At 31.8% G+C, this 12,500-nt stretch overlaps 1 protein-coding gene across 1 annotated transcript; it reads left to right on the top strand.

The window, feature by feature from the left end:
- The first annotated feature begins 4,224 nt into the window (after positions 1-4,224).
- Positions 4,225-11,690, top strand: LOC132727559 (neurogenic locus notch homolog protein 2-like). The gene is made up of 5 exons (XM_060713106.1): positions 4,225-4,356; positions 5,129-5,260; positions 7,227-7,318; positions 9,248-9,370; positions 11,269-11,690. The coding sequence occupies exons 1-5, from the start codon at positions 4,294-4,296 to the stop codon at positions 11,402-11,404; spliced, it is 546 nt and encodes a 181-aa protein (XP_060569089.1). The 5' UTR covers positions 4,225-4,293; the 3' UTR covers positions 11,405-11,690.
- Positions 11,691-12,500: the final 810 nt, after the last annotated feature.

Genomic DNA, 12,500 nt, shown 5'->3' on the forward strand with positions numbered 1-12,500 from the left:
AATACAATATATAATCTCATCACTATAACACATGTTCACGAACATTTTTTTTATTCTTGGAGTCCTAGTAAAGTTTCTAAAAAATAACAAATTAGCTAGTTGACAGAGGCATCTTTGACTTCTGTTGCTTTTGGCAATTGATAAAGTAGCATTTATTGAGTATTTTGTATGGAAGTCATGTTAATAGTTAATCTATATTTTGTTAATTTTACGACAAAATTGTTTATATCAAACACTCCTTTCTATAGGTGAAAAGAACGTGGCAAAACTAACATGCTATTCAATTACTATTATGAAAGTTTTCCGTTGTTTTGTAGATGGTTTGCGTTCATTAAACGCCGCCTTTCCTTGTCGATCTTGTTTATCATTTCTTATATCAGCTATGGATCTCTTCAGCACATATGAAACTCGACTGTAATTTTGTCCAGCAATTCCTTTATGTTGAACCTATTCTCAATAAATGCTTCATTAAGGTTTTGTTTTTGTTTGAATATTAAGCATCGTTTGGTGTTAGATTTTGAGGAAACTCTGCATTTGGAGTCCGTTTAGCGACACATGCTCAATACGTATTGCGTATTTTGGGCACACCATAACCCATGACGGCAAGTATATCTCGATGAATACTGCATTAAAATCCGAACGATATGGGTAAATAAACATGAAGGAAATTCAGGAGAGTAGAGTCACATTTCGATTTCTCTAAAAGGAGCTTTGTATTTTATATAAATGTTTAAAATGTTGAAAACTTAGCCTGTGACTGATATATTTTCTCCTTCAAATATCGTCTTAAATCTCACATCTGGAAAAGTGGAAATTCACTACATCTTTTACGATGTTTAATTTTGATATCCATATGGGTCCCACCCTCCGTGAGTGTAGAGTAGATTATATTTTGATGTTCTGATTAAATCTTCAAAGCCCATGTGTCTTATGATAAACACATGGGTGTTATCATGTAAATGTATGTAATGGTATCTTATTTTTTATGTCAGTATACAATGCATTGAATGCAATGTGATTGAGTTATAATAATCTATATAAAGATCAAAACGTTTACTTTTAAATATTAGAATTTGTTTAATAAAAATTAGAGGGTGAACATTCATAAATCTTAATATCTTAATCAACATTAATTATTCAAAATGTCAATAATGTTGGTTATTTTATTATCAATCAACGGACTATTCAAATTAGTAACAAAAAGTGTGGGGTCATGTCCACTCTATCAAATCAAAGATGTGGCGTTTTGTCCACTCTATTAAATTCATGTGTGGGGTTTTGTCCACTCTATAAAATTGATATATGGGATTTTGTCCACTCTATAAAATTTTGAGATGTGGGGTGTTGACGTTTGGGGTTTTGTCTGTCTTCCGGTACTGCTATGTGTTATTTTGTCCCGTCAAAAAATTAAGGGCACATGACAGATTTTACATGTGTACGACCAACGACTGACTATCGATTGACGAAACTATCTCATTGGTAAATTGTTCATATAATTCTATAACGATAGCAAGATCACACAACCTTCTTTCCCAACCAATCCCCGCCACACACACACACACACACACCAACACACACACACACACACACACACACACACACACACACACACACACACACACACACAAACGCGCGCACGCGCGCAAAGGGGACTTGAAAAAATACTAATACAAAAGCTACCATTTTCCATGTTAATAGAAAAATCAAGTACATGTTGTACGATTTACTACCAAATCCATCTTATAAAAATAGTATAACTTAATGCCTATATCTTATATTAGGTAATAATCAGTTAAATTCATATGATTGATAAAATTCTTCTGAATTTAATTAACATATAGATCTATATATTTTTCTCCTAATAATCGAAAAATTCATACATTGACCCTTTGCGTTGGCCTAACGATTTAAGTGCCATTTATGCATAATTGTTTGAAATATATAGAAGTTTCAGCTCAACTTGAGAATGAAAAAAAATATTCATAACTTTAATAATAATAATAATAATAAAAATGATATAATGATAATTACAATAATTATCAAATAATAATAATATTGATAATTACAATAATTATTAAATAATAAAAATAATGTAAAAATGATAATGATAAAAATAATAATGATAATAATAGTTATCATAATAATAATAGTTATGATTTTAATAATAGGATACCTTGTTGAGCATTTCCAAATGCGTTTATCGTGTAACAAGTGCCATCTGTATATTTATTATATCTATAAAAAAACAAAACAATTTTTATAGTTTTAGTTTGCACGTCCAGCTATTTTATATCTATGTTTATTACTGTTGTTAAATTACTAATAATCGTAAAACAAAGAGTAATTCCGTTTTTATCTGTAAAATGATATTTTGATATTAAGCTTTGATACCAAGTGACATACATGTATTTGTATTTCTAATTTGTAGTATTTCTATATTTCATGTGTTTTGGCATGTCAGCCGCTTATCTGTACATGATCAAAAATAATCGTAACACTTCGGGAATTTCCGTATTCTCCTCAAGTTGTAAACATTCCGTATTGTCCTCCGTTGTCCAGATTAAAGATTCTGTAGCAGTGTGAATTTATTTTGAACTGCATGGAAATAAAAAGAATTTGAAACTTAAGATAAGAGAAGATAAACTTTATTTTATATACATGTATCTAACTGTTCAATTTTGCCTTTAGAAAGAGGCAGCAGTCATGTTTAGATAATATCTACTATGAAGGGACGTTTCAAACTTTACTGTTGGAGGAAGACCTCAGGTGCCCTTCCAAGCATTATTCAAGGCACAAACGGGCACCTGAGTAAAACCGTAAGCTAGCTTGATAACTTCCTCCTAAGTCCCAGTCGGGATTCAAAACCAAGAACACAGTTTGTCTCCAGACACCATGTTATTAATTTGTTCTGAAAACTTGAAAACAACATTTGAGCCGCGTCACGACAAAACCAACATAATGGGTTTGCATCCGCGCAGTCTGATCAGGATCCATGCTGTTCGCTATCAGTTTCTATACTTGTTAAATAGTTTGTAAGCGAACAGCATGGATCCTGATCTAACTGCGCGGATGCAGGCTGGTCTGGATCCACGCTGGCGCAAACCCATTATGTTGATTTTGTCGTGACGCGGCTCATTTAATTTTGTGTAACATATTATGTCATTTTAATCTGTAAACTCATTTGTTAATGTATAATGACGGCAAAGTGATAACAAGAACTTGAACATTTTAAGTGGACGTACGGAAGACCAGTTGGGACATGTCAACTTCGTGAATTTATGATTTTTAATCTACGTATTTAAAATTTAAACTTCACAAAGCCATGGTTTCAACTTTATGAATTTACGATTATTACTTCTTGAGGTCACGGTTGCAACTTCAGGAATTCACGTTTTCAATTGTACACATTTACGATTTCAACTTCATAAATTCATGTTTTTAATCTAACGCATTTAAGTTCACTCTTTCAACTTCAATACTTCATATGTTCACAGTTGCAGCCTCATGAATTTAATTTGTAGAAATCGCGGATTCATGAAGTTGAAATCTTGGAAAAATCATTGAGATATACCGACGAATGCATTAAGTAAAAAATAGCCCTACCAGTATTTCGTATGCAAGGCCTTGCATATGTATTTTTTGACTCCCACTTTGTCATATCAAAAATTGTTCAAAACAATCCGTTCAAACTTCATTGAAATCTTTAAAAAATAAAAAGTTAAATGTCTGTCTGTCATTACTATTTTTTTCAAATGATTTATCGTCAGTTCAAAATAGAAATGACATATCAGTACTTCGTATGCAAGGCCTTGCATATGTATTTTTTGACTCCCACTTTGTCATATCAAAAATTGTTCAAAACAATCCGTTCAAACTTCATTAAAATCTTAAAAAATAATGTTTGTTCTATCCTAAATGTTTTAAAATTGCATTAAATAAATCAAATACTTGTTTAAACACATTCACATTAAAAGCTTAAAATGATGTTGTATTTTTTGCAGTAGATATACTGAAGATAAGTATAAACAGTTCATATGGTAAATTCAAAAGGATTTAATGAAATATTTTATTTCTTTAGTCATTAACACCCCTTTTATACAGTTATAAAAGTATTAGTATCAGCTGACATATGGGTTTACGACATCAAACCGGGATATAAAAGCAATGTTTTCCAAATGCACGTGCATATTTTTTAACTTAATGCATGTGTATTTTTGGATTTTACTTCTGTCTGAGACAACGATTTTTTTTACCGAGGTTGCATAGAAAACTTGCCTTACAAGAACATGTGAGATGGGGAAGATAAATGAAATTAATTATTTATTTCCGGTATTTCTCGTGCACGTTATTCTCGAGGTAATTTGAAGGGGAAAAAAGAAAATTAGAAAAAATGTTTAACAGTTCTTATATGTTTTGTATATGGATAAAATAAAGTATGCGGGAGATACCGAAGAATATTGATATAAGTACAAGGGATTACAAATATAATTATTGTACGACTGAAAAGATCCACTGGCTGTTAAAATACAAAGCAGGGAATATCACATTTTACAGGAAAATAAATGAGTTTATAATTATAAATCATATACAATACGTATAGTAGTGCAACATTTTATTATTATTATCGGAAAAAGAATTCTTTATCTCAAAACAACAACGGTCTGGTTTAGGCTAATAAGCCCTTGACCTGACACAAAATATAACTATAACATCTTGATCAATACAATAAAATACAAAACAATACAATACAATACAATGCAAGGACTATTTTTTTCTATAAGTAAAATGAATCTGTTGAAAATCGTTCATAACTGTACTCAATAATAAACCAAACATAAACACATTTATTAACATTTGGTTTCGCACAATAGATATTTTTCGTTTGGAAAAAAAATACATTATAATTAAAATAACATTAATAATAATAATAATAATAATAATAATAATAATAATAATAATAATAATAATAATAATATTGTCATAAAATAATAGAATCTCAATTTAGATTAAGATCTATGTTAATGTGTTTATAATAGTTTGTTAATGTGTTTATAATTGTTTATGATGAACCTTAACTATATATCTAGACTATTTTGAAAGTTACTTGTATTCTTGGAATATACTATAGGTGGTATACGGAGTTGCTATAGGACCAACTTCAAATGTTACACAATGCGGAAATCTATCATGCCTTCACAATGCAAAATGCCGGACAGACGGACACGGGGATCAGTATTGCATGTGCCAGACTGGATATGCAGTAAGTTAAATATAAAATTATATAAATCTACTTTTAAGATATTGAATTAATAGACATTTCATTATGGATAATTCAAGAACTTTACTGTGAAGAGTTTTGAAAACAAAGGTCAATACATGGGGAAAAAAAGATTTGTAATAGGTATTTAATGTTGATACTGGTCATTAAAATGTTTTCAAACGCCCACATTTTTTAGAATAATTATCCAAAAAGTTTAAACTTAATTAGCTCAAAATTAGTAGTATTTATTTAGGATAAAAAGATCAAAAACCAACACAGTTTATCAAAACATGTTATGCTTTAATTTCTTATTTAATCATTCAGATATTTTCACATACATGTTTATTAAATGTAATTTTGTATTTATATGTACCAATGAATAAGCTACACATTTTTTTTAATTTAATAATATTTTCCATTTTAGTTATTCTAACACTAAACATACTTATAGATCTTGTATATTGTCTACAATGAAACCATGAAAATAGTACCATGTGTATAATTATTATATGAACAATAATGTTTCACAATATGCTTTACGTAAACCTTTTAACATTCTGGTCGCAAACGCACTATGTTGGTTTTGTCGTGACGCGGCTCATATATTATCAATATTATGCCTAAGTTAGGTGACAGTAAAGGAGCTCCATTGAGGTCCAAAAGCCTAAAAACATAAAATTTGAATGTTTGACATAGATCAGCTGGGACACTTAAAAATGCTTTGTGTTTTTCTAAGCCCGATTTAAGTGAATAGCGTTTGGAACTCTTTTCAGTTTTGGGTCATTTTTTTCACGATTTGAGTACTTGTAACTTTTCTGAAAAAAAAAAACGTAATGAACAATCATCTTAAATTTTGCACACAAGTTATTAGTCTAGACCTTTATCAAATTGAACATTAAAAAAAAAAGAATTTCCGTCCCGTCAACAACAAAAAAAAACTTCAAGGTTAAAAGAGCATTGGGCGTTCACAAATTGAAGTAAAGCAAATGTTGTCAGATTCATGTATCAAAATACTCAGTATTGTTTGTTGAATATAAATCCAAATTGGCGTCAAAGATGGTTACCACTTGTTTGAAGGTTGCATTAATTGTTTAACTACAGCTTTTTTGTGTACTCTGGAGAAAATATTTTAGAATTGTTACACGTGGACAAGTTGATTTCGGTCACAAAGCATCACCTATGACCTTAAAGTTTCGTGATGATATAAAGGTAATCTAATGCCCGGGAAGATTTAAGCATTCATATGAAATTTGTAACATTGTTATCTTCAGTTTTAATTTAAAGATAACTTTATACAAAAACTGGTGAACAATGTATATATAACATTTCCTTTTATTGCTTATTTCAAACAGTGTCATGCATTTTTTTCCATTGCTTTTTATAGGTTTTTTTCTTTAAAATATACATTATTATATCTAGACAGGCATGATTAAGCAAGTGTCAAAACGTTTATTATGTTTGTGAAGGTGTATCAAACATGCGTTATCGATGCCAAACTGGAAATTAGATTCCACCTTGAAATTCTTTCGGCGACACAATTTTGCAATTTAAGGAGCACATATTTAATAAACTCTATACATGTTCTGCACGTAGTTTTATCTCGCAAGGTCATGGTAGAAACAAAATGTTGTTATAATTTAACAACTTCCAACAAGTATAAAGATAGATAAATAATAATAATAAAAAAACCAATAAAAAGCATACCATCACCACCATCATAAACAACAACAACAGCAGCAGCAGCAACAACAACAACAGCAGCAACAACATAATAGCTATAATAACGATAATAATAAATGACGATAATAATAAGAATAATAATAAAAGCAGCTGTAGCAGAATTCAAATTGACAATCATTTATTAATACAACTACATGTATAAGAAGTGCAATTCTAGGGATGAAATGTTAAAATTATGAAGCTGTATTTCAAAACGGTGAAAAACTATGCTTATAATGTGTTTTAGGGTGCTACATGTAACGATGATTTTGATGAATGCAGCCTTGGAAACCCTTGTATGCATCGTGGTATTTGTAGTAACACAATTGGAAGCTATAGGTAAAGTATTAACTTTGAAAGATATTAGATTGACCAATGAGATTTCCAGTTTTTACGGTTTAAAATTTCAAATCGACCTATGAAAATCCTGTCTTTATTCACTTCTTTCAATCTTATTTCAAAGGAAGTTAAGGTGAAATCACACAGCTTACGGCCGAAAAAAGTCAGCACTACTTATTGAATTGATTCAATTTACAGTACTTCTAGATATATGGATCCAAGTTATAATAAACACTTAAACCAAAATAATAATACTTTTACATATATACATTACTAATATAATAATTCTATATAAAGATTGCTTTGGAAGTAATAAGTGCATTGATTAGAAATGCATGCATGCCGACTACATGACCATTCTAAAAATGGCAATAAAAGTAGTTTATTAGTCGCCGGTAGAAACCGGCAACTATATTTGTAATAGTTTAATAGTATACCTATGGTAGGAGAAGCCCTTAAAATCTAAAAATAAAAGCATATCAATCATTGAACAATTAAAGACAAAAATTATTTTTCAGTAATCACAAAAAATCAAACATATGATAACTTTGCTCAGTGGAATGAAATATGCACATATTGACGTCTTAAAAAGCAACATTACAATTTTCATAAAATGAATCAATAACGTATCCCCAAGGATCAGTCATTGAATATTAGAGGATACTTTTACTTTTTTCTATGTGTCAAGCATTGCTATTTTATAATAAATAAATCATGAATGATATTTGAAATGACACTTTAGAATTATTTGGTTGTTTATTTTTTATGAGACCTTTTATATTACATTATTTTATCTAATTATAAACAAATGCTCCCTGGTCTTTCGTAAGAATCACGTGACTTCATGTTTATATATGTTGTATATCGTTATAAAATCTATTAATAGTAACAGATTGCTGATAAGACAGGTAACTTGTTAATGTTGGTAACTGATAAGATGTAAATCATTGTAATTTTGTACAGATAATTACATAAGTTATTTTTCATTAATCAGGTTCATACTTTATATAAGAGAAACCTGTTTACATTAAAAATACATTTTCAAAACCTTTTCCTTTCTTCTTGGTAAAGGGTTTAACTTGGCCCTTTCTGTCAAACATTCGACAAGAAAGTTCAATTGTTTACTTTAGGTTGAACATCCCAAAATAATGTTATGCTTAAGAGGCACATTATTGAACTATATAATGGTAAACGTTGGTTTCGGTATATTCCGTCGGTTTCCGTCACGCAGGTTTCCAAAACGGTATGACGTCAGGGGTCCGGAATCGTATTACATGTAGATACATGAAAAAAAAAAATAAACTTTGTGTTGATAGTTTATCGCACTGAAGGGCAATTAAACGTAAATTTTATATATCGTATGTAACGATTGGAAAACGTGTATTGATTTCAACTAAATTATATATTTTTTATAGCACATAATAATGATGTACAACACTTTTACAGTAAAATTGTATTGTTTCATGTAATATAAATATATATTTTCATAGTCACTTTGCAAATATTCGATGATCGGTAATTATTTGCCGGTAATTATCTGAAGCTGAACTAGTAACCTATACGGATTTCAATGTATGGTACAACAGTATATGTATAAAGTATAATTACAAGAAGAATTACCAGCATAGCTCTTGCCTTACAAGCCTCAGTGGCAAACATTACTCAACTCATTGTTCCTCTTATTTTTATACTTGAACCATTAAACTTACATTTTCTTATATTTATGATAATACAATCATTTTTCTATCCGGCGATTTGATGCTTTAGCATCAAAATCTCTACTTGTTAAATATTAAACTGGTAAATGTGATAAGCCATTGGTTTAAAGTCGTCATGCAATATATATTCCTACAAAGCACACCCTGTATATATCTGTTTTACACTTTTAACTGATTTCACGTGAGCATCAATGCCTATAATATTGTTTAGATGCAACTGTTTACACGGATGGTTTGGCAACATTCACTGCGATATAAAAGACAATTCTACAACTGTTCGGAATTGCACGCCGGGATGGATGGGGGAATGGTGCCAAGATCAGTGTCTACACGAGTAGGGCTATTCTTCTATTTCAACTTGTATTTTCATCATAGTACAAATCATAAAATTATGGCACTTTTTCCCGATTTTGCTGCTAGGGAAAGGCCTGAAGTTTCTCTTGTTAATTATCTAGCGGACACTGATTTAAACCGCCATCTCCCGATAGCAAGCTAGGTAGTTACTTCTTTTGAACGGTACAAATGCTCAGTCTAACACTGTGAGGGGCAAGATCTTGAGGACCAGTATTTGTTCTTCTAGCCTGTCATTGAGGTCGCGTCAGATATTTATACGTATATTGGGTAATTTACAAAATGTTGATACTGGAAAATGTGAAGGATAAAATACATATCAGCATGACTGCCCCTCCCCCCCATTATTTTATTACGCGGAAAGTCCGAGCGGGGCCGAAGGCCCCGCGAGGGCTGTAGCGCTCTTAGATAACATGTATGACGCGTATCAGTTCAAAGGAAATCAAATTCAAACTAAATGAAAATTTCAAAAAAATATCTATCCTATACCTAATGGGCTGTGAAAAATCCTTAGTCAACCGGGCGCCGCCATTTTGAAATCATTTTGAGCGCTTTTAATGAGCGTCTACATAATTCAGACTATTGCAGACGCATGCTAAGTAACACTTCCGGTGAAAGAATGATGTACAAAATCAGAAAATAAACCTGCATTTCATTGATAAGAATCATAGTAGCGATTATAAATATAAAAAGTTATTAAAACATATCCTTTTTGATAAATTAGCACATAAAAAATAACGTAAAAACAACAACTGTGATCAGAGAATAACAAAAATGGCGGACGGGATTTTCCAAACGCCGACGCATGCGCAGAGGTCCGGAGTTTTTCGGAATAGTCCGAGCGTTCCGATGATAGGTTGAACACCACCAATTCATTCGTTTATGTACACTTAATATGTTATGCTAAAATCAGAGCTTTCCGCGCCATAGGTAGCACCTAATTTCATATTATAAATTGAACGTTAATAGCGAGCTCGACGAGCTGGCCCGAAGGGCCTGCTCGCAAAGCGAGCTTTACGGTAACGCGAGTACCTGCTAAGTGATGGTTTTGAAAACTTTCGTCCGAAGTACCGAATTGGACACATCGCAACCTTTCGAATTTAAAGATAACGATAAAAACTGAGGAATTCTGACTGAAAACGGATGTGTAGACTTGTCACCCGCGCACGTCTATGGGAACCATAATTGGACAGGGAACCAGAATAACGGAAGCTGTCGATAAAATATCGAATGACAGTTTTAAAACGGAAATGTAAAATGAAAATTGAAGGCGCCATTTTGTTTGAAAAATCTGATAAATAAAAACAATTTTTTGTCGAATTTTGTTGTGAAAACTATCTAGAATGAAAGAAAATGGTCTAACTAAGAAAATGAATCCGAACACCAATATCTTTTATTCAGTCGTTAACGCTGTACAGACGTTTAAATTATTGTTTACGTGACGTCACAATGTAGTGCCAAACAGCACGTGCAAAACAAACATTAATGTCGCAAACCTTTTAAGTTTTACATTTATTTCACTTTTAATAATCTTTATTTCGCTTGAAAAATTATAGAGTGAAATAAAATAAACAAAGTTTTATCAACGTTGTCAAAACTCGTTATTCATTTAACGACAGGGGCGGAGCCATATTTAACACAGTTCGTGTAACGTCACACGCACTCGTCACTGCATTTGAAATAAAATGAGCGATTATTTCATACTTTTTCACGTTAAAAGTACATCGAGCTCGCTTTGAGGCTTTGCCTTTTTCATATAAGTAAATTCTGATGGGTATTAACAGAAAATTCCATACAAAATACATAACTTATTATTTGACTTTTTGTAAGATCGTATATAACTTTTAAAAGATGTAAACTATTCTATATTTGTTACCCCAGTTCAATGTGTCGACCTACAGAAGTGTGCAAAAAGCGAGGGAGAGGACTTCACTGTTTATGTGCACCCGGATGGAGTAGTCGGAGTTGTTCTGTTGACATCGAAGAATGCACGCAAATCCATGCTCGAATAATATGATGTGTACAAATACGCCTGGTTCCTATCTGTGCAGTTGTTTATCAGGATTGACAGGATCAAAGTGTGATACTGATATTGACGAGTGCACGAGAAGCCCGTGCGAACATTCCTCAACATGCGTGAATGCGCATGTGTCCTATAACTGCACATGCGCAAACGGTTGGCAGGGAACTAATTGTGAAAATGATATTAATGAATGCGAAAATAATCCATGCAATTCAACATATGTTTGTTAAAATAATCCCGGATCATTTTCATGTTCAATAAAGCAAAATAGTGCGTCAGGTAAAGATTGTTTCTTATAATGAAGGATATCATTTTTCATTACTGTTTTAGTTATTAACAGTCGCATGCGGACGCACCTTGTAGGGTAAGTTATTATATGACTACACCATTTGCCCTTTTCCAGAGGCAACCCTGGTACTTTAACATGCCCATAATAGAGTTCCAAGATACATAAAATCGTGTTTAAGGTCTCATCCAACAGACCATTACATGGGTCAAACCTGCTACCATTGGAGTACTAATCCAGCCCATTTTATACAGCCATATAACCTGTTTAAAGTCTGTATAATGAAGGCATTTAATTTACACTTTTTAACTGTTTTCTCGATTAAATTAAGAAAATGCGCATTAATTTGTAGCATCGTCTGTAATGGTATGATAAACGCTCAATTGTCAACTGAAAATCGTAGTTACAAACGAACTGTGTTATTAATTTTAAGATTGGGTAAAACACATGTATTTATTGAAACATATACGTGTTTAACTTGTTAGTTTATGTCAAAGTAAAACTTTTCGAGCTGAAAGATAAAATAGAAGAAAAGCAAAAATGCACGATATTATCAATTATGTTTTGGATTTTTTGAAGTTGTTGAATGTCATGCCAACAATGTAATGTTAATGTGGCGACTTTCCAAGCCTTATTGGTAGAGAAAAACGTGAGATGCCACTCCGCACGAGAGGATACCCGATAAGAACAACCAACGTTCCGTTATACAGTTAGCTGGATAGCTTTCTCTCGTGAAAGAATACAAATCCCTGGCCGTTGTCGAACCCACAGAGTTTAAGGGCAACTGGTTTGAATTCAACGACA

The sequence above is a fragment of the Ruditapes philippinarum genome, unplaced genomic scaffold (assembly GCF_026571515.1).
Source record: "Ruditapes philippinarum isolate M1 unplaced genomic scaffold, ASM2657151v2 ctg3656_1_1_1_1, whole genome shotgun sequence".
NCBI lineage: Eukaryota > Metazoa > Mollusca > Bivalvia > Venerida > Veneridae > Ruditapes > Ruditapes philippinarum.